Source organism: Hyalella azteca, unplaced genomic scaffold (assembly GCF_000764305.2).
Source record: "Hyalella azteca isolate HAZT.00-mixed unplaced genomic scaffold, Hazt_2.0.2 contig15593, whole genome shotgun sequence".
In the NCBI taxonomy this organism is placed as follows: domain Eukaryota; kingdom Metazoa; phylum Arthropoda; class Malacostraca; order Amphipoda; family Hyalellidae; genus Hyalella; species Hyalella azteca.
Window position 1 is genome coordinate 185,151 of NW_025945436.1, and position 27,196 is coordinate 212,346.

The 27,196-nt window shown below is 37.7% G+C and overlaps 1 protein-coding gene across 1 annotated transcript; it reads left to right on the top strand.

The window, feature by feature from the left end:
* The first annotated feature begins 877 nt into the window (after positions 1–877).
* Positions 878–26,862, top strand: LOC108673424. Its single transcript, XM_018161255.2, has 4 exons — positions 878–909; positions 21,420–21,676; positions 23,368–23,603; positions 23,925–26,862. Exons 3-4 carry the CDS (start codon positions 23,371–23,373, stop codon positions 25,660–25,662), a joined length of 1,971 nt encoding a protein of 656 aa, XP_018016744.2. The 5' UTR covers positions 878–909; positions 21,420–21,676; positions 23,368–23,370; the 3' UTR covers positions 25,663–26,862.
* Positions 26,863–27,196: the final 334 nt, after the last annotated feature.

Here is a 27,196-nt window from a genome sequence, read left to right on the forward strand (position 1 = left end):
TTGCAGCTCCCAAAACTCCCACCTTGGTTCTGTCGCTCGTTTCGACTCCTCGAATTCCATGCTGTCGTTCCTCGAAGTCCCTGAGTCACTATAATTCTTCGAGTTGGTCGCCGCCTGAACTTTGCGTGGACCCATTGCACCTTGAATAAATGAAATGAATGAATGTTACCGGTACAAGATCAAAAGCAATAGCCCAAATACGCCTAACATAATATAATTGAACTCAAATTTGTGCTATTGCCGCGTTTATGTAGTAAATGTCTTAATTGGAGACATGAATGATTTCCTCAAAACGTCCTGAAAATTTTTAATTTTATCTTATCGATTAGAATGGATTAGGAAATGCCAGACTTTCTAGATGCCAAATTTTAAAATAATTGAAATTGAAAATTATAAAATAACATCAAAGTACGTTAATATAACGGACGCTAGTTGAACGAAAATTTGGTTTGAGCTTCAAGGAGGAGAGCAGCTTTAGTTCAGCGCACCACCTGTTACGTGGCTCTCGCTGCCTCTCATTCATCCCTCGCACTCCCTCAGTTGACGGCTGGACGTGAGGGAAGCATAACGTGCTTGTCTTCGCTCCTCCTGGTCATTACAGTCCGGGAAGCTGGTGGTGTTAAAGCTGAAAGTAATCATAAGATTTTAATATGTCATCAATCAGAACCTCAATATATTCGCAAGCCTAACATTTATGTAAATTTCCGTTCAGGAAACGAGATGCGGAAGTGTTTAGCTCTTCCGGAATTAGCTGTGCGTATACCTGCTTTAGGTGGAAAATTTTGCCATCTCGAAGTTATATAATTATTACCGTTTAGTTTCAAAGCTAACGTAACTCGTCATCCATGTGAAGGAATGTCAAAATTTAAACTGACCTCCTCAATTCTACGAATATAAAATTTTAATGAGGTAAGTAATGAATGTTCAATGTATATGTGACAAATTTGCTTCACATTATTTTTATATCAATATAAATTCTTCGACGGTATTTCTTGGACGTTTCAATTACCGAGTCTTAGAGACTAATAATTAAAATCGTTTTAGGTATTGTCGGCTTTTCAGAAGCGACGACTACAGCCTCAAGATCCTACTTTGCTGACACAGGAACGCGTGACTTGTTAAATTCCTGAATTTTTTTTACCCTTTGAGATTTTCTGAAAAATGTATTGAGATATGACACTTTTATTCCGGATGCGCCACATACAATATGATGATCATCAAATCAATTGCGTTGCACTGCTTTTATCATTATTATTGTTGCCGCGTTATTTGTACTGAGTCATTTTCTTAATTAATTATTTTGCTATTTATGAATAATACAAATGTTTTGTGAATCCTACTTGGCAGACGCGAATGTAAGACGTTTAAACCGATCTCTATAGCGTTCACATAGGTTGCTGAAGAAAACGTTCATTTTTATGAAGGTACTTATAGAGATTTAATATATCCAATTGTGGAAGTTTGCGAAATCAATTGTAACTCAAATCTAGAGATGTTACGTGAGGTTCACGAATCTAAGAAAACATTAACCTTCCATGATCTGCATGAAATTATCAAACTTGAAATTTTGGTCCTGCTACTTTTACCGGCATCTGTTGAAGGAATTTTTATTGTTGGTTTATTTCTCGATTTTTAATTTTGCCATTTCCATACCCCTCACTTACAAATAATTGGGAGTTAGGTACGTTCATCTTAAACGGATTGAAATTATTTTAATATTCCTGAAAATGTTACGACATTGGCTATTCATCAGCCGATCTCTATACTCAATCATCCATTCAAGCGTCATGAAACTGAAATATACGAGAGCCATCAACTTCTGACCTTCTTTGTGGAGGCTCTAGCGACTCTGAAACTCCAGAGATGGGCCATACAGAGACCGTTCCATACAGACGGATCGTCCGGTCGGGACGGCTATGGTTGAGCCTAATGCAAGCCATCAATACTGATCCCTTCACTGCCATTCGCTGCTTTCATTCACGTGGATGTATTAAGAAAATAATGCGAGCCATCAATAACGATCCCTTCACTGCCGTGCGCTGCCTTCAAAAATGTGAATGTACTTCAGAAAATAATGCGTCGTGCGTTGCTTTCATTCATGGTAGTATTTTTGAGACATGTTTTTGGATTTGTTCATTTTGAGCAAAAATGTTTGCTATTATTGGTATCCCCTCAGGGGGGACTTCTAACGCGTGTCTGTGCTCGTCAAAAGTCCTATGAGATTTCGCGCTCCTATAGGGGGATTGTTCCTGAGCGCCCCACCGCTGAGCTCGCGGTGTCTGACTGCAGGTCTCAGTTGTGGGGTTAAGTTATTATGTAGGTAGGATACCTTACATTTCCCTTCTCTGCCTCTCTCGTGCGGGCGGCCGACGTCCCGTGTAAGCGACCTCTTGTTCGAGTGTATTAGTTTCTGTTACTTGGCACCTGTACCTAATTGTCACTTCTTCTCTTTGAGATGCTAGCGCTGCTTCTTTTAAGCCAGCTTCAGCGAACTATACAATTGAGACCTTCCGCCCCTTGTGGGTGATGATTATTATAAGATTTTGAATAATTGAAACATTCTGCTTCGCTGGCGATGTCATATTTTGACCTAAGGTGCGAAATAGCAAACCATTATTGGTACTACTACTTGCTATCATCGGTAACTGAGGAGTATCGTTTATTCCTGGAAGCTATCCCTAAATAAAGTACTTCGGGTTGGTCAAAAACAGTCCAACTCTTCGAATACTCTTTAAAATACCGTCCACATTTCCTACTAGGCTATGTCGGGATTCTCAGAAAGTATCGAGTATTATTTTTTGTATTATATTAATATATTATTTAATTATTTTATTAAGTACATTATGTTTTTTTTAATGTTTCAAAGTCAGCTGTCCAACGTTTTTTGCTGGGAAACAATCTATATTGTGGTCTTTTAAAATTGTTTATAAAAATACTCAGATATAATTAAGATAAAGCAAAACAAAAATATCCCGAGTTTTGTCACCCGAGGTGAGTGCAGTTGACCTTGGTCAGTAAAAAATACAAAATAAAAATGCAATCCCAGAAGTACTAAGATCACTTGATTGTTTTGGTGACAAATTTTTAAGGGATTAAAAAAAACAAAGTAGATAGCACAAATTTTCACCATATCTTTATAAAGGAAAAATTATCGGGAGTCAAACACCATTGTTAGTTTAAAAATTCAGTGGAACGTGGTAAGGGGTTAATTAATTTATTTATTTACTGTCCAAATTTCAAAGGAATTTTAGCTTTATTAGAGATGAAAAAATGAGATTCTTTGATATTTATCGTTTACCGATTCATAAGTGGCTTAATAAGCTGAAGTTTTCAATCAATTTACGCAACATCTGTAAAGGACTCTATTTCAAAGTGTGCAATATTTCAGTAATAACATATTCAGAGTAAGCATTGGCAGAGCAGTCGTGACACTCGTATGTGTTTCATCGAAATGCAATTACCTCGGGACCTGAAATACGAATAGAAATACCAGAATCCTCGCATTTAAATGTCATGACCTTTACGACAAATGCAGGTTCAATCGATGCAATCTCTCTGTTAACTAGCAAATGAGTGACGTGAATGTCACGAGCTAAGTGAGCTGTTTAGGATATCATGTTGCGGCAAACAAATCTCTCAATAAATGTTTGATAAGAAAGCTTCGACCTATAATGGCTTGAAACTCTAAATCTTTTCAGTATGCGCGTATATATAGAAAATAGAGTTGATGAATTAAGAAATCATGCATTCACTGAATATTGCTGCAACTTTAATTAAGTATTTCTTATCCTCTACCGAATTATCCGAACATCCTACCGCAAAAAGTCAACGCTTAAAAGTTTTTGTCTTAAATGTAAGTACAATAAATGTCATTTCATGTGTTTTTGCCAAAACTTGTCCAAGTTGGCTAATCATATCAAGCTGGATATTGGTAACATTTTTAAATACCAGAAAGAAATAAAAATAATGTTAAAATATTTAGTCGCTGAAAATAAAGCAACATTAATGCAGAACGACAACATTAACGACATGGAAGTGATGGTGTAGATTCAAATAATAGTTTGAACAACTGCAATAAAGCAATTGCCTGCAACATTTTAACTTGGGAGTTCATGACAGCGATGACTTTTAATTCATGGCACGGCACCAATCTAGGTGCTGAATAAACGACACCAAAATTTTGTTCCAGGCGTGTTTTGCATAAATATTGGATCTGTTATGTAAAAATCCTGGAAGCCAATATATTGTTGTCACCAAACCATTATTAGGTTTTAGTTGGCCAGAATATCAAGTTATAAGCCTGTGAGATTTAACACCACCATTTAAAAGCCATGGTAATTGAAATGCGAGACGTTTTGGGCCTAATCAATGTGATAGGGATTAACATATGTTTTCAATCAATTAATCGCATATTATTATGGTTTTACTTACGCCTAATATTAACGATAAGGATTTTTTAGCCGAGTACACTTCGAGCAGTGATTGGAACGCAGTCTGTAATTCATCACAGTCATCGAATGACCCTGCGGTGAGCGGACACGGCGTGCGTCCGCATGTATCCTCCGGCCTTTAATGTATGCATCCTGCCCCCGAATCAGCCTAAATTTCCAAAGCTCATTTGTTGTAAGGGGATGTATAATGTTTTTTATGAATCTTGTGTTCGTCATTGCGTCGACTTGCTTGATATCCATGGAGTTGTTCGATATGAGCTCCCGTAATAACGACTGAAACTTTTTTTAATGAACGTCAATTCGGTGGAGCTTTGACCAGCCATCACGTAGTTTCTACTTCTCTAAGAAACTAATTGAATAACAGCAGTAATTATGCATATTTAATTTACAGCATTTTATATATACTTTATTTCATTATTCTTCTATATTAGGGTTTATTTGAAACATTTGGATGGCGTTCGAACAGATTAGCCGTAGATGTCTCTCATACAATTTCAAATACTGACTAGAACCAAGTTGAATCTGACTATCTAATTTTTCCTGGGTGTCTGAAGGAATTAAACGCATTATATATTAGCTTGCAGCAGCACAGCTTTTGCAGGAATTCAAAATGACTCCACCATAAATTCAGCGCGCCACTTGCAGGCGCTCAGCGCGGTGTCACCTTGTTCTCAGCCTGGTGTCTGTATAAAGCCTTGTTTAGAGTGAGGTTAGTGGACTGCCGACACATGCAGAAATTGGCTGCTACGACACATAAAGCGATATTCTAGACGGACAAGTCCCAACTTAGCAGGCAAAAAAAGTAGCCGTCATTATTTTATGGGTGCGGTGCAAGGAAGGCCGACGCAGTAATTGGCCGTGAAGATACAACGACTTCGTGACATTCGAAGTTTTTGTAGAAAATAAGGAACACGTCGATGCAAATTACTGGGCATGTTTGAGTGCACACCAAATAATTCTTCAAGTAAACCACTCGCAGCTCATGTCTACCTAAACTCTCGCGCCGATAGACTTGACCTCCAGCATCAGTAGGAGTCGAACTCCAATGCTGAATAGCTCATGTTTTGCTTGGACAAAGCACGTGAAACCATCTTGTGAAAAGGCGCGTTAATCCACCCCCTTGGAAAGAGGAAACCTTCCCTTCCCTTCGGAGTAGCCTTTATGTACTAATTCATCAGAGTTGTGTCATGTTCCTTCCAATGTCGATGGTTTCATCTTCCTCTTTTCATTATTCACTCCTTAATGAATGTAAGCCATCGATCGCTGTTCATTGACACCGAGAACTCTTTTCACGCGCCAGAGTGCACCAGCTCCTTGAAAAAACTCTCTTCCTGTAGGTAATTTTAGTATAGATAGTGTCAAATATATTTAGCATCAAAGTACAGATCATGACACACGAATGGATTACTGAATAGAATGACATGAGTTATGGGATTCATGAATACAAACGAAACAGCTCACTATTCACGTCAGTTTAAATTAAAGCGCTTAATTGAATCTACTAAAACAGAAATAAGACTTCTAATCTTTAAAAAGTGAGTGCACCTCATTGTTGTTTATATGATGTAATCAACACATAATTTTTTTCAGAATAAAGATAATGATTAATTTAAAATTATGCATAAAATTTATCAAACCGGGCACTCTCTTCGCTCCAAAACTCGTCTCGCGTCCTGCGCCCGCCATCGCAAGAAGAGCAGCCATGGAAATTGGCTGCGGGGCGCGACGTGTGTTGGATGTTTCGATGCCTCATGTGCGCGGTGTAGCCGGAGCAGCACGCGCAATGATGGTGTCTCAGTGAAGGTGTTGGGGCGAGGAGCAGCAGCATGGTATTGATTATGTCGTGACGAGGGACATCGCGTTGACGATGATGCTGCCATAGGGACAGCATACACGTCACGGTGATGCTGCCACTAAGATAGCATGATGATGAAGGTGTCGCGACCATGACAATAGCACAATGATGATGACAAGAAGCAGCATTGAGAAAATAGGTATAGCGAGACGAGGCCTGACGACGACCATGCTTTGGCCAGAATCACATGCCTGGGAAACATTTGTCCAGTACATATTATGTTGGTGCGCGGAAAAATATGGATAAAGAGATAAGGAAGCGTTCAAGATAAGGAACATCATAAAAACCCTTTCAACTCTTATAGAATCTTCTGTTGCAATAGTACGTATCATAAATATCAGTGACATTTTCGTACGAGATCTACTCATCGTCCTTCATGAATGATGCGCCATGCAATACTTTGTTATGATAAATATAATACACGTAATTAACAATTATAACTGCCTGGGCGTTGGGTTGAGGCATTTTTGACCGCGATTTCAAATTCGAAGCTTCTCATATGTACGGACATAAACGCGATTTATCTATACTTAATTCAATCCGCCTTGTCACGGCTAAAACCAACTATCAAATCTATAATTAATTCAATCCTCCTTTCAAATCAGACTTAATTAAGCACGCCATGCGCGACGATTGCGAAGCTTGTATGCCATGTTCCGTAGACTTAGTTGAAATTCGTCTCTAGATTAAGATATTCACGGTACGGTATTAAGTTAGACAGAAATGCTGGTTAGTTAGATTGAATTGTGAAAAGTGTTTTGCTATTGTGACTATACCTGGAGGTGGTTCTGATGTTATTGCGTTATAATCAAGGATTTGTTGATTCCTGCCTGTATAAAGCAGGATCCCTTGTGAATCAAGTCACGAAAAATTCATGAATCGGCAACAGGCCATGGGCCCATTTTCTTCAATGCCGACACTTCTATTCTATTCTATTCTATAAAATTCAAAAGTGACCGACATCATGTCAACTAACTCAGCTATGAAGCTCAAATGTAAAAAATAATAGGACCGTAGAGTGATCAACGTTATGTTGCTGAGTGATCACATTGGAAACATTTTATTATACGACTCTTTCATTACAAACAATGATGTATCTAGATCTGATGTGGACAAGCCCTAAACTGATAACTCGGTGAACGTCCACCCATGTTCCGTTTTATGGTTTGATCTCCGATTTGAGGTTTGGGGCTTAGGTCTCGCTGCTTCTTAGTTAACTTATTAAAATTTATCAGTAGAAACTCACAAAATATATTCAGGAATGCTTATCATACTAATTTAAACCCTAACCTGACTCAATACACATCACCGCTTAGGTTTCACCCCATAAACAATTTCCCGATTCTCGAGTTTAGAATTTAACCTTGCCAAATTCTAAACTAAAAAAAATTAAAATTAGAATTAAAAGCACAATAATAACACGATGTATTGCCCCATTAGATGACGCTTGGAACGCCTATATTTTTTCATCTCCATGCCGCATTTGAAAACCATTTCAGACATCATCGTGTCCAAGAGTTGCTATCAATTATACTGGCATGACCGCTTCCGAGTTAGAGAGCGCCGGCTGCCCGCAATTATTTTGAATGCAATACAGAACTAATAAATTGGTCTGGCTCAGTTGGATGCGCGCGGTGAGAATAGAGCGTATCAACTCCAAACTGCACCAACGCCAGATGCTTNAGACAGCGCTTGTAGTCACCGACATATTTTACAGCCTCCCTGAAGATATTGCTCACGCTCCGAGTATGAACGCCTTCAAGAACAGACTAGACAAGGCTATGCAGAAGCATATGCTCACTCTTGAAATGCCCAGTACCCTACGAAAAAAATGAAAGTTCAGTAACACTTTCAAACCACCGTCACTAGAAAAGATCTATTCATAGAGCAAGTTTTTTGGACCTGTGAGAATGTCACGAAAAGATTAAGAGCAGGCAACAGGTCTATTCTTCAACGCCAAGAATACTATACTATTCTAAACGATGTGACAACTTTCTTATTTGAATAATTATAGTTCAATTGTTCTCTTGTAATTAGTTCTGTTGATAATTGAATACATTCAATTTTTTTGTAAACTTTTTTATCTTACATATGTTATATGGTCTTCCAGGCTTACATTCTCATCGTACGTCATGATCATATACATTCAATATCATTGGCCTTATTGTGAAAATGTTGATAATCATTAAAAAAATGCGTTTAGAAATTTAGCCTGAATATATTAAAAATTTGAAGGCTTTCATTCTATGGAAATTAAGTATTTGCAGATGGTTCGAAAAATATTGATAACATAGCAGTACTCGCTTCGTTCACTTCTTTCCTTGAATTTTGAAGCTACATCGATAGCTTCCGAACATGAAGTTGGCAACCACAGGTCGATAAGAGGCTCCATATACGTCGGCGCCTCCGCCTTTGTGTTTAGCACGTTTAGCTTTGCTAGCTCAGCTCTTCTGCTAGTCGATGCAGCTTGAATTATTAATCACCTGTCTTAAGCGCCTCCGAGGGCGTTTGCTCAGCACATCCTGCATTTACGCTCTTTGTTTTAGCAAGGAGAGCTTATGCTAACGATGCGTGTTTGAAAGTTGTGAGCAAGTAGAAAATGGCGGCTGCAGCAATAACCTTTCAACTGGACGCGAATCAATCCTGCTGAAAACTCCTTAGTTCATGAAAAATTACTTAGTTTAATTACATGAATATTCAAGTCCAAGATAAACAAACTATTAATAATTACTTTGTTTACTTCGGTATCAGCCAGACATTGAATACACAACAATAAATCCACGCTCACTTGGTTGTTCATATTTGTTTTTAGCTGAAGCTATGAATAAATGATAATTTTTGATGGCATGGCACCACAAATTGTATTAATTTAAGGATCCACTATCTAAAGTATTTATGATTGCCATCATTTGCAAAGATTGCGGCATTTCCATCCAGCGGCTTTTCCAATGAACATTTCTGTCCCTCTCCTCGCGACTAATGATCCGCGCTGTTATTCTATTGAACATTTCTCTTCTGTCCTTCTCGTCACGATCTCTCTATCCTTGGTCTCTTTATGCCTCGATATTCATATGAACTCTCAATATATTTCATAAGGGCTTAGTTAGTTCGTCTTTTTACGAGCGACGATCACCAAATTGGATCATAAAGCTTCACCTTCGTTCCTTCGTGAGCGAAAATTGAGCCACCGAATGACGCACTTGGTGTCGGCTGACGTTCATGAAAAATAGTATGGAGGCCAATTCCTTGCGTATGATTTGACATTTGTATATGATCATTCAATTTCTCTCACCTATTCAATAAAATCAACAGATCTTCCACGCGAACTCCTTCATCACCTATGCAGCGTGCTCATTTATACTTAAAATGAGACCTTGTTAATGCAATGTTAAGGGGAATTGATGCGCACTATCGCATCCTCCAGCTGCATGGTCTGTATACAGCTAGGGGATGGCAGTGGCATAACGCGTAATTACGAGCCTCCTGCCCGTCGCTCTCAAAGTTCACTGACCTCGCCTGCAGAGATTGATGTTGACACGAGGCACCTGCTAAATGCGTCTATAATGAACCCAGCAGCCTATGCCTTCTTCCTCCTCTTGGCCATCGATTGCCGGCTTCCAACCTCATCATGCGTTATTTTAAGCAGCCCTTAAGTCCTGGCCCCTTTCCCTTTCGTTCATAAGACTGGGCTGACTAAGGCTGCTCTAGCTATCTTTTCCTTTCATTTTTGAGACTGTCCTGCCTATTTCTGCTCGATTTTTTCCTTTCCTCCATGAAACTACAGTATGTATTCGAAAATTTTACAGCAGAGTAATGACTCAATTATTGATAGGTTATATATTTCCCGTTACTATTCAATCAATCTAGCTGCTCAAAAACAAAGTAGAGTTCGAGGTTGTCTAGTATCCAATTTCGAAAGACTTTGTTCCTCTCAATGTGGTTCTAGAGCCTGAAATTCATTTAGCATGTACATTCGAAATGTCAAACTCTTAAAGTATCATATCTCTTTTCATTCTAACAATCTGAAGGGAAAAAATTCATTGCAACAAATTTATCATCAAACAAAACTTACGAGTAGTTAGAACTTCAGTGTTCACATGACATTCTCTTATATTTCATACATGCTATCTTCGGGTAGTCGAGCCAGCGCAGAACTAATAGGCATTCACACAGAAAGATGATCTCATCTCCTCGCTTCGAACCCATTTCAGTATAATGAACGACCGCTGAATCTGGCAGAAGCATCGGTAGCACTCATATTGATGATATATTATTTCGTCAGAATATCTCGGGAGGGTTTCTTTTTTTCGGTTCAGGTGTAAAATCGGTTCTCCTGATCCTCGAACGAGGCTGAACCACTAACATGAGTGCATGTGTTGCTATGTGAAAGACATTGGATAAAAATTGATCTTGCAGGCAATGCAAAAGAAATTTTTACGCATTGTTCATATGTAAATAAAAATTCCTTTTAAATGAGTTAGATTAAAAACATCACGTTATTATTCATTTTAAGAGGAAAAATACTTTGCAAATCATTAGTGAACGTGAATCGAAACTTCGCAAATCTAATTGATTGGGAGTTTTTAATTGGAAACCACAATTTTTCGGCAAGCGTTCCTGCATTTCGCTTCAATAATACGAACAAATTGCGAGTGATTTGTGCTTCCAGACTATAATGGTTTAAAATAACCGTACCTTATTCAATTTTTAAGCTTCAAAAGTAAAAAATTCCATTCAGGAATTTTCAGTAGAATACGATCATATTTACCATTTCAATCAAATGAAACAGATAATACTTAAGTGAATGTTTGCATAACAATTACAATGATTACAAGAAAATCGTCTGTTTGTCACCAGGTGCAAGTGAAAACGTCTGCAGGCGCCATTTTCGCAGACTGTAAGTTTTACATTCCCAGTTTATAGGAATTCACCTATAACAACCATGTAGTGGGCTTCTTTTGCGAAGGCGTGAGTCACTTAGTTAGTGATCCTGGGCTGTACTTTCCAAAATTGCTCAACTCCACGAACGGACTGATTTCGAGTTTGTGATCGGTGGGTTTACTTTGAAAAATCATCACTGATTTGCTGGTGGAGTCACTAACAGCAAACTAGTTTTTATTGTACAGGTCCAGAGAGCAATGCCTGATGTTCGCCATGGAACACAGAATTCGAAACCGTAGGTCATGGACTCGCTCGTTCAATATCCTGCCACGGCGGCGCGTCTCAGAAATAAATTGCAAAAGACTTCAATCTTTTTTGTCGGCCATGAAGTTGTACGTCGGTATAGCATTGGTAAAATAAAGAAGTGTGTTCGTAAAATTTCGTATCGGAATATTTGCAAAAGATCGAGGACATTACAAGATCTGAAAATTTTGATTTGGGTGGACTATAGTATTTGAAAATTAAGTTTTGGATGCTGCTCGAGATTTAATATTCAATATTAAATTAAAACATGATAACATGAATGAGAAACTTCTAGCCATTTAGGAATGTTCTACCTCTAACAACGCCGGGTTCATCAGGCAGTGCATTGTGTGTTTTCAGACAGTAAAATCCGAGAAAAAAGTGAGCATAAACAAATTGAAATATACCCGAGACTCCTGATTTAAGATGTTACAATACATTAAAAATGTATTACAGACGCACTAACCTGTTCTTTGCATGTACTATAACCTGCCTACAATCAGCTTACCTGATTACTAACTAGCACGCGATCCTATGGCCGCTCAATATACAGTACGTGATACTGATATTCTAAAATTAACTTTACACAACCAAGTTTTTCTGTTATTCACAAGCAAAATCCATGTGAAATAAAGAAAAATCACATTTGATTCTTCGTTTGACCCCATTCCAAAATTTGCAAGACGCTTAAATTGTGTAAGTTGCTATGGATAGATAACTACTGAGATTTAGAAATATCGTTTTCCCAATCCGATTCTGTCTAATCTCAGTTTTAATTTGAAAATAAAGAAGTTTTAATTGTAAGAAGACCCGTTCAAACCCACATTTAACGCTAAAGTTCCATTTAACTTTCGTTTTAATCCTTTCATGGAAATTAGAAATTTTGAATTCAGAATAAATTTTGCACTTGCCCAAATGAAGAAAGCCTCAAATTTTTTACTTCAATTTCCGACACTACCTTAGAGTTTCATGTGATATATGTCAATATATCACAATATGCCAATATATATCAATATATCAAGTTATTGATGGAATCAAATAAAAGTTGATTTATGGCAGGTAATATGGACCCTAATTTGGTGCTATATAATTCTATTCAAGGTTTAAATAGAGTTTACGAGTACTTAATAGAACTTTACAGTCTTTTAACTTTACCCGAAAGTTAGAAGCCGTTGTTGGTAAGTTTTGTTCCACAAACTTGAAGGCCAGCTTACTCGGTCTCCTTAAGCGTCGCTCTATTGCTTCCAATTCTCTGATTCCATTTAAGCCCACAAGGGAACTTTTAAGAGGCCAACAATACAAAGCTTGCTTTTCTTGCTCGTTATTTGAGGCTTTAATAGCGTAAAGGAACAATAATTGTAGTCTCTAAATTTCAATCTGTGTCTGGAAAAATGTTAAAATTTTAGAAATTTGCTGTCAACTGAAATTTGCTGCCAATTTTAGAAATTTGCTGCCAACTGTCTTAAATACGTCAATAGCGAAAAATAATACAAATTTCCAAATTTAAAATCATATATTTTCATAGCATGCCGTGGATTTTTTGCAAGAACAAAAAAGTCTTTTATCGAAAATGCAGTTCCTACCAGCCTATATTTTCCAAGCGCAATAAAGGTTCAGGCACAAGCAAAGAAAAATCAAATTGCTTTTCGTATTATTCGATTATGTCTTCGGAACATGACCCAGCAGTCGATTGAGCGGTCTGAATCCCGCCGAATCCCGCTCTTCAGAATTAAAATCCGGCATCCCGCTACTCGGGCGCTGAAATTTTAATGCAGCAATGACCGCTCGCAGGGTAAAAGGTCATGTGCTACAGTCCACTCTTGATTTATGGCCTCTTTCGAACCTCAACCGCCTGTTTCAATTTAATTCAGCATGAAAATTGCCATATTGCATTTATTACTATTAGCATGATCGCTCCAGCTCCGATACGTTATTCAATACTTCAATCAAGCTCCTAAGTCTTCTCCTCAATGCTCTTCCCAGGCTAACAAGCCTTCCATTTACACTCACTGTATCTTTGCAAACGGCGGGCCGCTCTATTTTGAGCCGAACCTTCCCCTGCGAGCTTCAATATCGACCTTTCTTTTATTCCCCGAGTATTTGTACAGATACCATACCTCTGCAGCCTACTCTGAAATTCCCCTCATATCTTCGTTCTCGGCAGCGAAATAAAAAATTGCCGAATGGGTTTTTGTCCAATTGAGATTAATTATTGAATTCCTTCCACATTTATTAATTTTTCTGTGCCAGTTTTCTCATTGATTCACGTTTTTGGACCCAAGGGGATAATGTGAAAGAAATGTCACGTTATATAGATATAATATTCTCTGTGGTGGACTAATAACATTTCCGTATTATTTATTTCCCCTCGAATTCTTAAGTATTTCCACCTGAATTCATGCTGGTGATTTGTGTAAACAGTCCACGGTACTTAAAACTAACATTTAGTTTCCATGTTGCTCCGCAGTGCATGAATTGAACACCTTTATAGTATCTCGAAGCTTCTACAGCAATTCACGCCTTAATTTCAGGCAAACTTTTAATAACCTAGATCATCTGTTCACATGTCCGCTATCCGAATCAATTAAACCATTCAATCGACTTCAAATCAATGCACCGCAACAAGATAGGCATTGAAATCAATGAGGATGGCAGCAGTGCCCCACAGTTCATAAACAAACCTAATGGGCAAGATCTAATTAAATGAAATCTTAAATAAAGCAGCCTGATTATCATCACTGCGCCTCTTGCACATGCAACATCGAAGGCTGTACAATTCTCGCTCATGCCACGGAGCAAGTTAGCGAGCTGTTGTGAATGCTGTTTGCGACGCAATTTAACATTCTTAATTTTCAAACGTTTCCAAAAACGATTCCTTTGAGGGCAAAAAATGGCTATTAAAATAAATGCCTTCTATTTTTACAAGTGATTTCGTTAGATTAGTATCGATCATATGCGATTCGATGTTAAATTTCCATTTTTTCTTCTCCAATTATTGCTGAAGCATATTTATTTGGCGGTTAACCACAAAATAAGCCTGGTTCCTGGTCTATTAGAAATATTTAAATATTGAATGTATAGTTCAATGAAATTTTTAAATAGAATTGTGAAAACGCTTGCCAATATTAAATAAAATAGTAGATGGTTAATCTAATCGGCCATTTCATAACATTTAAATGAAAAATCTGAAAATTATTTTTGCATGTCAGTGTCACAAACTGATTCGCGGCAGTAAACATGTGCTCAGGAATTTTACTTGATAAGGAGCGGTCGCGCCAAAGTTTCACGCAGTTTGCCAGCAGAGGTCTTGCCTTCCAGAAGAATCTTACACCAAAACGCCAGTCAAAGGAGAGACAACGTCTTGGACTAGGAGGCCAGCCGCAAGACCGGCCGCGAGTCCGGCCGTAAAATTGTCCGAGACGCGAAGAGACATGAGAGTCTGCATGAAAAATTAAGAAACTATAAGTTAGCTATGAGTTATGGATTACTTAATTTTGAAGACCTTTTTGAAAATATTCTAATATGCTGAAAATAAAAATTTATATTCGACCTGTAGAATGTCTTTGGGTGGAATTATTTAAATTGTCAGATTTCTCACTAATATCCAAGTAAATTCCGACTCGAATTTTAATGTTATGAAAAGTGCTTGCAACAAACAATAATCTGTTGCTAAAAATTTAAAATTACTCGATAAGATAAATAATATAAACATACATAACTACTGATGCTTGTCTGAACATAACTACTGATGCTTGTTTTCAGCTCAATTTTAAGCTGTGTTTTTTCGAATATTATCACCAAATAAATACACATCGATATTATTATAATTATATAGTTTAAATTTAATAGAAAGCGGCAAAGCCTTGCATGTGTGGAATGAGGCGTACAAATTTAATCATAATAAGCGCCTAAAATAAATGAATTAAAACCATGGCTGGCGCCTGACTTTTGATGCCGTAGTCTTTGAGGCTCGCTGAAATAGACCAGAATAATTTATTTTAGTTTTCCATTACATAAGAAAATTAATGGCAAGGTTTTCATTTTAATTTATTGCATGCGCGCGAGGCGTTGGGAGTCGTTCATTAGTGATGGAGTTCGCTCAGACTTGAGGCTCTCGAAGTCTACTGAATCGCGAGAAATAATTTTTCTTACTGACTTTCATTTTTTCGTTTATTTACGCACAGAGTATAGAACATCTTCACATCTTCAATTGAAAATTACAAACAGGTTAACCTGGCGTTGCTCGTTAAGAATAATCAATCGGATTTGAAATCCGTTTATCATTTCATCTTCCCTGCCATCTTAGTAATTTTCAAATATATAAGGAAACGTTGATAGAAGAAAAACCACATTTTAACGGAAATTGTAATTGTGTATATATACGTGAATACCAAATTTGAATTACCAAATTCTATTTAAATTATTTAATGTAACCTTCTCGACCCAAAGCTCTGCGAAGCCTGGATCCAAGTGTTACTCCGATACATGTATAGTGAATAATCATCTCAAAAGAAACATTTATTTTGCCCTAAGAAAACTCAAATACACTTAATGACAAAGTCATGAAAGATATAATAGATTATTATGCGTTATATCTTGTCACTCAGAAGTTCATTCAAACTTCAGTACACTGTTCATAATTCTTAATAACAATCTGCCTACGCTATTACTTCGAATCGAATATTCCTATAATTCGTATGACTTCCTTGAAAAATGTCGAATATGTACATAATGTGCCACATCAGTGATCGATATTAACTTAAGTCGATATCAGCTCACATGCTCTTCTTCGCGTCTCCGCTCCTGAAATTCCTGCCTGCAGCTCTTCTTGTGAATGAAGATTCGATCAGATTACGTCATTCCTGTAAGCTTTTCCCTCTCTTTCCCTCGCGCTCTCTTGCGAAACTGCCAAGGTCAACGGCTGGTCGATATCTGTTCGCCGTTTTCCAACGTTCGACTCACCGTCCTGATACCCGGATAGAAAGAGTCGGAAAAACGATTACTCAAGAACGTTCATGAGAGAGTGGTAACTAAAACTGATTAATATTATTTGAGGAAAAGACCATATGTACACTATTGGACTAACTCGGTATTTTGCCTTCATTTCGTACTCTTCTTCTTGAATCTGATCTCAAGCGGCTTATGCTAAAGTTGAATGTCCCTCATCTGCTCCGTTTGCCATGGAGAAATTTGACTTTGAAAATTGAATCCCTGTTCGAGTTCGAACTGGAATGTTCAAACAAATGTTTTCATATATATCAAAGATATCAAGAGGCCTTAAATTGTCATGTTTGTTGTTGATTCGTGCGATCAACATAGCAATGGGAGTTTGAACGTTCACCGTTGAGTTGAATATTAACACTCAAATCTACATCACGATATTAAACGCTCGAATAAAGAATGTGATGGTAATGCCACCGTTTAACATCATCATGTTGATTCGACCATTCAACAACAACATGTTGCTGAACTCTCATGTCGTCATTACGATGTTGATTGCCTGAACAAACATCGTTATGGCAGAACAAACAACAATGAATTACAATCTAACAGTACTGACAAATTTAAAAATACTGCAATACTACAACATTACACCATGCAATAATAGCTTGAAAAAACATCGAAGTATGACCTCCAACGAAATGTTTAGTCAAGTAAATGTTGTAAACAAAGCTCGATGAAATTCTTTGAACTGCATTTGTATCTCATTACACCACGGAAATACCATATTAACATGCTAATGATGAACGACGTATTCATGGAATATAAACTTGGGAATGCATTCAGAATGTTCTTGGTGTCCGTTGATGGCATTTATAGGTTTGAAAATATATAGTTCCTCGGAATGACGGTGTGGCAACAATGCAAACAAATCTTGGAGCTTCGAAGCGAAATTATTTTTATGCGACAGCTCTGATTCAACTTCAGATATGAATACGGAAACAGATAATGGATGTCAATATTTCATCCTTCCCTGTGAAGGTTAGGGGTAGGAATGGAATTCCCTTTTTGTTGGAATGGTGAGTGTGGGAGGCCTTTTACAAAAAAAAATAAAAAATAAAAAAATGTATAGAATATGATAACAAGCTATATGAAACAAATACACGTCTCCTATTGCATTATTTACAGTCAAAATGTATAGACTCCGATGGCCGAGGTTTTGAGTTTATCAAGCTCTTATAGCGGGAATATACCTGGTCGTGCGGACTCAACGACTCTTCAACAGATGAAGTAAATTTAGGTTATTATGTAAATGCGTGATATATATGAAGTTATTAATAATATATGCATTTTAAAATGATATACGCGTTAGTGGGGCAAATCTCGCTCATAAATACGATGAAAATATTCGCCTAAAATTAAGTAACTAGTGGAAAACAAACCGCTCAAATTTAACCCATGCGCTGTTCAAACATTTTGTTGATATATTTGGAACCAAGCCCTTAAATGCCTAATCTGAATAATTCCAATTTCGCCTGAACAATTCAGGCGTCGTGCATTACGTGACTGTGTGCCTAAGCCCATGGTTAAACTATATATTAGTTAATTATCATCATCAATTAACTAATATTAATTAATTAATCCACTGAATTTATCGATATTAGTACAACTATGTTCCAGCCGGTCAGAGGATTACGGCAGTTCAGCTGTGAACATCAGCTTGGCCTATACTTTCAAAAAAAGTTAAGAGATCGTAAGTTCATCAGCCAATCATTGACGGCCTTTCAACCAAAATCCACCAATCATAGACAAGAAAATAGAGCGTAAGTACTTACGTTCACTTAGCGAGTTTTGAAAGTATGGCCCCAGATTAATTGAGGCGGGCGCTCGCCATCAGTGTGAACTGAAGCGTCCGCAGGTTCATTAGGTTCCTTTATGGGTTGGCTGGGAATGACAGGTGACCATGCTGCGCGCTTTGTTTGCTCTCGCTCCTTTAACTAAAAACTTTACATCCAGATTTATTAGCGAAGTATGGCAGATTTTGTTTAAGGTTATCGCGTTCAATTGAAATTTTGATGGTTATCAAGGGTTATAAATCCATTCTATGTGAATGTTTTAGATGCCTTTCGAGCGTCATGAAAATGGAGAACTTGCGCACAAATATTTTCAAATTAAATTTTGGTTGTTTGCCTTCGTGATATTCACAAGACGCCACTCTGGTCTCCATCATCTCTGGCCTTACCTCTTCACCTAATTTATACTTGGCCTTACCTCTACACCCTCATCATACTTGGCCTTACCTCTACACCCTCATTCATACTTGGCCTTACCTCTACACCCTCATTCATACTTGACCTTTCCTCTTCACCCTCGTTCATAATTGACCTTTCCTCTTCAGTCCTAATTCACCCTCATTCATTGTATCTGCTCTGGTGCAGATACTATAGAATAGATGAAAAATATAGGTCAGTGGCCGCTCAACAACCGATATTCGACTGATGCAGATTTAAAACGTTGTACATCAAATGCCTGCGAATTTAGAATCGAAATCAAATCGAAATTGTACCGATACTATCAAGCCGCGAATTGCTGAAAAATACACAATTAAGATGGTCCTCAACATAAAAATTATTTTTAGCGCCAAATAACAGCTCAATTTAAAGCGTCGTGTTCTAATTAACTGATTATTTCCAGGCATCAAACGTCGGCGCAAGCAATTAGCCCCTGGACTGCATGCCGGAAAAATAGTCTCACGTTGCCTGGCAAAACTGAACTCGGCTTTTTGCTTCTCATTATGGAGTAAATAATAGAGCTCTTTAGCTGTCATCAAATTACCCTAACGTCGAAAACAACCTCTCGTTTGGGATTACTGGCCATTGTTTTGCATTTTTTATGATAAATTTTCAGCTCCAGGCGAATTTAATCTGTTTTGCCCAAAAGCCAGTTTATAAATCTTTTCTGAATTATATTTTAAATTTTACAGAAGATACAAATGTGACTTTTAGGTTTCCTTGTCGTCACTATAAACAGAAGGGATGCAGCACATATCTCAATATTGTAAATAAATCATGGAGAGCGCGCTCTAATATATAATCAATAGCTGTTTTGGTACACTAACTCAAATCGAATTATTTTAGATAAATTCATTTTATCTAAATTTAGATAAAATGAATTAGAAAATTAGAATTTTAGATAAAAATAGATAAAATAATTATTTTATATAATTTGAGGGCAGTTTTTATCGATTAAATCGTTATGGTTTGCATCCAAATCAGATAAGGAACAGAACTGACTCAACTGACGCTGGAAATTTCATCTACTATGGCCTACAATGCTACAATTTTAGCTAGAAATTTATATGTGAAGAAAATTTGACGCTCAAAATATAATTATTTCGACCTTTGTCAAATTTATTACAACACTTCTCTTTAACTTCGATCACTTCTTGTTAGTTTGTCTGTCTGCTACAAATCTTGTAATCGATATTTAACACACTTCTCCTGTCCAATCGATCTGAAATTTTGCACACTTGCGTAAAGTCGGAGACAATGCATGAAACAATTGACACAATAAATAATTTTGAATAAAATATGTATTAAACATACATTAAATAAAATATTTAATTCATAAAATCAATTTGAATATTAATTTCCAGCGCATTTTCTCATTTATGGAAAAAATGCACAATTGTGCTCGCCATGTCCGTTTGTCCGTCCGTCTGTCTGTCTGTCTGTCTGTCTGTCTGTCAGTCCGTGACTTCACGTTTTCGTCGACGAGAAAATGCGCTCTTTGTCACTCACTGCAGTGAGTACTGGAGTTATATTTTTTAATATATGGTAATAAAATTAAAAATTCATTGTAGATGTGTAACATCGGCAACACTGTATTCTTTAGAAGTGTTGTTTTAAAAAGGTAATTTTTAAACGCATTTTTCAAATTTTATTTGAAAATCCTTGAAATTTGATTGGCAGCAGAACGCAATTTTTAGTAATTGCAGTGGACGAGTGCACGCTAAGAATTAAGACGCTCACACAGAAAGTTCACAACCGGTTTAAATTTACAGTATCCTATCACAATTCATCCAAATTTTATCCATTTTTCCTTATCAGCTCTAAAATAGAACGTATTTATTTGCTCAAACCATTTCTTGCTGTGACGAACTGCTCTCGCTTATTCCGCCGTGCGTTTAAGTCATGAACAAAAATGCAATATTGCGTGACGCGGTCAAGCTCGTTGTTTGATCCTCTGAAGCGTCGTCATGAGTGAAAGCTTTAATGTCACTCAGAAGACATCTGTTATGACCAGCCATCAGCCTCATGGTGGCCACAGATAATATGTCTAGGCAGCAGATTCAACGCATTATTTGCATGTTTTTTAATTGTGATTAAAGTTACCTGACATTCTTCGTTTGCAACACACACCGCAATACAGTACGTAGTTTTTTTTATGTGATTTGTACACTCATTTATTTTCTCGTTAAAGCTTTACAATTCGCATTTCAGAATCAACGTGTGCTACTTTTAGGCCTTAAAGGAGCAATGCCGTCTTCTCTTCGAACATAGTTTGACCTTTAGTCCAGAAATAGACTGAGCCTTGTTCAGCCTTATTTGACATTTACTAAACTTTACAGTGACGCGAATGCCAAGCTGCGAATTAACTCCTCGAATGCGATCCAATTCGAATTTTTTTTTAAGTTGAATATGAAAAAAATCTACAATATTCAAAAATCCGAGAAAGGTAATTGAAATGTCCATAGAAGTATACCAGAGGTCATTGTTGGCGCAATCTTGTCATTGTCCACATGATCGCTCGTGCTTCTAAAACTCTTCTAAATTTAATGCAGAAAGTCGTTGCGATAACTTCTGATCAATTGAGTATGTTTTTCGAAGCAAAAACGATGGAATATGTCTGCATAATTAGCCTATATACATGTTTGTGTTGATTTTCTGACAATATTATCAACTTAAATTTATTTACCTTTGCTTCAGGTGATGTGACCACCAAAACATCAGTCCAAGTTCACTCTTAACGGCAAAAAACTATCATGACGCTGATCCTGCCTTGTGAGACTTCGTGAGAGTTCAAATGATGCAGCAATTCTGTACAAGAATCAAGATGACGCACTTCATAAACGTGCATCACGGCCGCTAGCCCCTCTTGCCATCGCGCAACATCATACACGAACTCGTACGCCCGAACGTGCGATGCAAGAATCAGCAGAGCTGCCCGCTTGTCCGACGATCAGGTGTGATGAACGGTGGTCAAACAAGTGGAGTTTATATCCACTTTAAATCCCATAATCTTACTACAGCTTTAATATTCCTAAAAGCCTTCTAGAAACGCTAGTGGTTGTTAGCTTTACGATAACTTTTATTTATGGTTTCGGAACTTTTTATAGTCGATTCTGAACGAGATGACCATCCTGCACCTGTGAGGCTGTTTTTTTCATATAAATTATCACGTATGGTGCATTTCTAGTGCAACCATTTCTATACTAAACCCATATACATACAATCCTCCTATATTGCACACTTGATTTATGTTCAAAATTCCATGAGACGAACCGTCGATACTTAAATCTATTTACCACATCAATACGATATGTTTAATTTAAAACAATACAAATTATAAATTTATGATTGAATGTGAAACGGGCAGTTATATTATGCATAAAAAACTTTAGCTAATTAGCCTGAAGTAAAATGGTTTCCCTCCTAACAATATATATAGAATAATTCGCTCCGGTACTTATATCAGGTGCTTCTTAAGTTACTCCAATCAATACACTTTAAATGGAGGAATTGGGTCGTCACAATGAACAGCGTAATATCGATGTCGATAGGATCATCAATGGTGAATTCCGACTTGCCAATGAGCAGTGAATTCCGTCTCACTCCATCTGTTCGAACTTCCGGCGTGCACTGAATTCACTCTTAAATTGTACATCATCTGTTCGAACTTCCGGGGTGAAGTGAATGCACTCTTACTTCATCTGTTCGAACTTCCGGGGTGCAGTGAATTCCCTCTTACTCCGTCTGTTCGAACTTCCGGCGTGCAGTGAATTCCCTTTTACTTTATCTGTTCGATGTTTGCGTGCTCAGTGAATTCTCTTTTACTTCATCTGTTCGATGCTTGAGTGCTCAATGAATTCTCTTTTACTTCATCTGTTCGATGCTTGAGTGCTCAGTGAATTTCTTTTTACTTCCTTTGTTTGATGTTTGGTGGTCGAGTGACCGGCGGCCTCGGGCGCTCTGCTCGTGTCTTGTTGAATGCTTCGCCGTTTCCTATTTGGAATTGAATAGGAGTTCCAATCGACAACTTGCATTCAGTTTCTATAGAGAACTCATCGATTATCAATCTTTGTTCGGTTTAGTTTGTATAAAATAAATTCATATCCACTGTATCATGTACCGTATCGTATTTACAATCATGGAAAACATTGGCCTTCTTTATGTTTGACCACTCAATTGACAAGTCATAAAATTATCATTAATGTATTCGTACTAAGACTCATTAATTACGAAAAAATGTCATGGAAATTCATAAATATGTACTCGTTGAGAATTTAGCAGATTGTCGTCAATTGCATAATTTAAAGTGCAAATATAAAAATATACCTCAGTACTCACTGCATTGAGTGACAGAGAGCGCATTTTCTCGTCGACGAAAATGTGAAGTCACGGACGGACAGACAGACGGGCAGACGGTCGGACGGCCATGGCGAGCACAATAGTGCATTTTTTCCAGAAATGAGAAAATGAGCAAAAAATTCTTCATACAAAATTTGTCAAGAAAAAAAGCAAACTCTTCCCTCTAAATAAAAACCGTGCAAGACTGTCCGCACGAAAAATTTGTATTATTTTGTCTCTGACGGGAAAAATATGTCGCCACTAATACACATCCAACGGCTCAAAATTCGCTCTTTTTTTCAACTAGGTCATGGAGAACAGGACATTGAGAGGACCCAACATTTCCACCACCATTCCTCCGGCTTCTATGGATCCTCCCTCTTCCTCCTCTTCCTCATCCTCCTCCTCTTCCTCGACTTCCACGTCTACAGCTGCTCCTCTGGACAACTCCCCCCACATCGCAAACACGGCCATCTTCTTCAGCTTGTCGCTGTCACTCTTCGCCGTCGTTGGCGTGGTGCTCTTCGTCAGGCGCTGCGTCAGGTGACATTGATGGAACATCTTTATCTTTTTTTGCCATATCTGGCAGGCAATGATAGTCTAAAGGTCATTGCAACCAACACATTTAGAGAATAAAGTACCTTCTTGTAAGAAATGTTTTCGAGGACTTTTAGTTTTTTACATGGTTATATAACATTGAATTTGTGAAAATATATGATCTGAGGTTCACACGTTTTACTTATTTTAATCCATTGTACTAAACGTAACTATACTCAATACGTTAGATAATAGATGTTCTTATAGACAAATTTGTTTCACATACTTCTCGAATCTTACCTCTTATCGAATTCGTTTCCGTTGCAGATGGCCTGCAGCAGGGGCTGAGTTGCAGACCGAATCAGGCACAGGGGTTTTAAGAAGGAACGAATTCAACTCAACCGACGACTGTTCGGCACTTCCTGCCGATTCATCTTACGATCCAGCAAATTTCTACAACTCCCCGTACAGTATCATCCCCTACGACTATGCTGATATCGACGACTACAAGTTCATCCAAACTCCAACAAGTCCCACTCCAAGTTCAACTCCCGGAGTGATCGCTCGCAAGTCTGGACGGTTCAATCCGCACCTTGCTCATCTCGCTGGCTTCAAATTCAGGAAAGAAAGCTGTGGGAGTTGTCATAGTAAAAGCAAGCAGAGTCGAGAGAACTTGCACAAAGATGTGCGATACTTTTGCAAAAACTGCCGAATGCTTCACCGATATGAGGACGCTATCGGGAGAAGCTGCAACAGTCTGGCACCTGATGCGTCAGGTAGCATAAGCAGTTGCCTCGATAAGAAGGCGTTTTATTACACGCCAACGCACATCCACTTAGCTATCATTTCTTCAAAAGGAAAGAAAATACATGATGCAGAAAAATACAAATCCCTGAGTGAATTCCGTGGTGGGGTTCTGCATGATTCTAAGTCTGAGTCCAATTTGGCAAAATCGCTACATTCATCTAACGCGGTATTGACAGGTGGTGGCCCCGATATCTTTTCGCCTAACCCTCGTCGGAAAATATCCGACATATGTACACATTCAATGGACGCCGAGAGAGAATTTGAAAGACCACATAAATCTCGGTCGTCGGTAAGCACAATATTCTCACCCAATTTAGATCAAAGGATGAACTGCGACGGTTACATATCTCAGCCATCGTGCAGTTATGACATGCAGTACTCCTCACAATTTGATCTGCAGAGTCAGTCATATATCGAATACCCCTCAATGAGCTGCTTACAAACCTGTCGAGAAGAAAGGAGCGAGATAGAAAAACGGCTACTGCCGCTTCGAAGTGATTCTCAATTTGATCTTGCACGTGCAGATTGCCAGTCAGCTAAGATGCGCTTGCCTTCCAATTCGCGTAGGCAGGCAGTAGCTGGTAAAGACTTGTGCTACAATACCAACAACTCCCAATATCATCAGCGTTTCACGGATCGAAGCTCCCAACAACCACTTTCCCCTAGATTAATTGAAGGCATTAGCCAGAGCTCTGCATTAGATTCTGTCAGTCTTCGTTCCCATACGTTTTCATATGATATCCCGATGGAAGATGATTGTTCATACTCGAACTCACTTGCTTCGTCAATCAGTTCTCTACATCGCTCTCCCTCTCATAGTTTGACGCGTCCACCTTCCTCTCGGTGTCCAAGCCTTTACCGTTTAGCAGACCAACAATACGGCCAGAGTCCTCAAGGTTCTTCAGCGGGCTCAATGCATCGCAGGCATTTGGTTCAACACATCCGCACACGGTCAACTGATCTTGCGGATGTGACTCCAAGCTCATCGCGACCTGATATGAGATCCATTGGAAAAAATCAGGACTGGTATAGCATGACTTCGATGAATACAACAACCGACGACGAATATTGTTACGACGATGAGCAAGACGAAGAAGATGATGAAGATGAAGAACAAATTACCGTTGCAGAAGCCAACAAGAAAATGTCCGATTCTCGGCCTTTCGAGTCACAAGTCCAAGATATGAATACTGCTGAGCCTAAAGTGCCTGCTAAAGGCAGTAAAAATAAGTGTGAATTTGAACTAGAATATCCCTAACGCCCTTTTAGCCGGCAGACACTTGTTTGTATGTACCAAGATTAGTCCCCGAGAAATTTTATTTTCACAATGGAAGATACTCTGTGATAAAAAAAGTTAATGACACAAAGTATTTAGCGAGACAAGGTATAAACGTGTCGAGCTAAGTTCATAAAGTACCATCAGTGATGGAATATAATAATTATTGGACAATTAATTATGTGCACAATGACAAAAGGGATGAACAAATTACGCGAAGACGATTGATTGTGGGCCCGGGCTAAATGCACTTTAATTTGTTGAGACAATAAGGAACCTTAACTTTGTATTTAAATATATAAGTGTTTTCTGTAACTTCTTTCTTATGAGGGATAAATGTAAGTTTTCCTTGATAAATTTTTACTATCAATACTTTTAATGGCTATCACGAATACATGAACTCATGTCTTTTTGCGTAACCCATTTCATTTTACAAGTAAAATTTTAAATTGTAAGCCACATGTGCAGACAACTCCTTAGTGTACCCTTGTATTTATTGCTTATTTGTGAATTGCACCTGAAGTTAACAGTTATTTGCAATCTGTAACGTAGATGCAGTGGGAGACAAACCATTTGTTTCTTTTCATTTTGTGCTTAGCGACAAATTTCTTCTTATATTGTCCAACGTTTTACTGTGACTATTTATTCTATCTGTCTGCTTTCATTGCGCTGCAGCAATTTATGCATTGGAATCAATCGCCTGAATAGGTATTATTCGCTTTCTTTTCCATAAACCATTTTTCAACTTCATCGTTATTGTTTGTGATGGTAATTATTTATTCTCTATTAATTATAATGTTTCATTCGTGATTTAAGATATTCAGACCCGAAAATTTCTATTTTTAATCGGTTGAGCGCCTTAATGCGTTATTAATTATACAATTTGTATATACTCGTTCATAAACATGAGGACATAGGTAACAGCTCAACCATTTTTCATGAATCATTTATCTACTAGAAATTTGTGCATGACCCAATTTTCATTAGACCTCTAGCACAGATTGCCAAATTAATTTATCCCGAGATGTAAAAAATGCCTTAACGTGCATTTATTTAGTCATATATCTCTTAACCTATCATGTATATTTACACAATCCATTGTCGAGTTAAAAATATATTCACGTACCTATGAAAATTTTCTGCTGACATTGAATTTTTAAATCACAAAATAACAATTGTTTATTGCCGAATCGAATGATTTGTCTGATTTTTCTCTTAGTCGCGTTTTTTCTTAGTCTTAATTTATACACGTTGGTTTTTTGCTTGATGTTCTCTACTTCAAAAATCGTTAAATATTTCGGATAATCATCGTACAGTTTCTATGTGATGGATTGTTAAAATCAATGTTCACGTACGAGTCATTCGCCCGAGAACTTTCCTACATATCGATTTAATACAATAAGAATTCAAATAATTATTAAATGAATGTTATAGTTATCTTGTTTATTGTTGTATACTTTATTATAAAATAAATAAAGTTTGTGCTGGTCTTAGTGATGAATAAAAGTGATGTAAC

What these genes read in the sequence shown, in the direction of transcription:
- LOC108673424 (XM_018161255.2), top strand. Translation starts at nt 23,371, where the DNA reads ATGGAGAACAGGACATTGAGAGGACCCAACATTTCCACCACCATTCCT. An exon ending in TTCGTCAGGCGCTGCGTCAG is followed by an intron (nt 23,604 to 23,924) that starts GTGACATTGATG and finishes TTTCCGTTGCAG; the next exon opens with ATGGCCTGCAGCAGGGGCTG.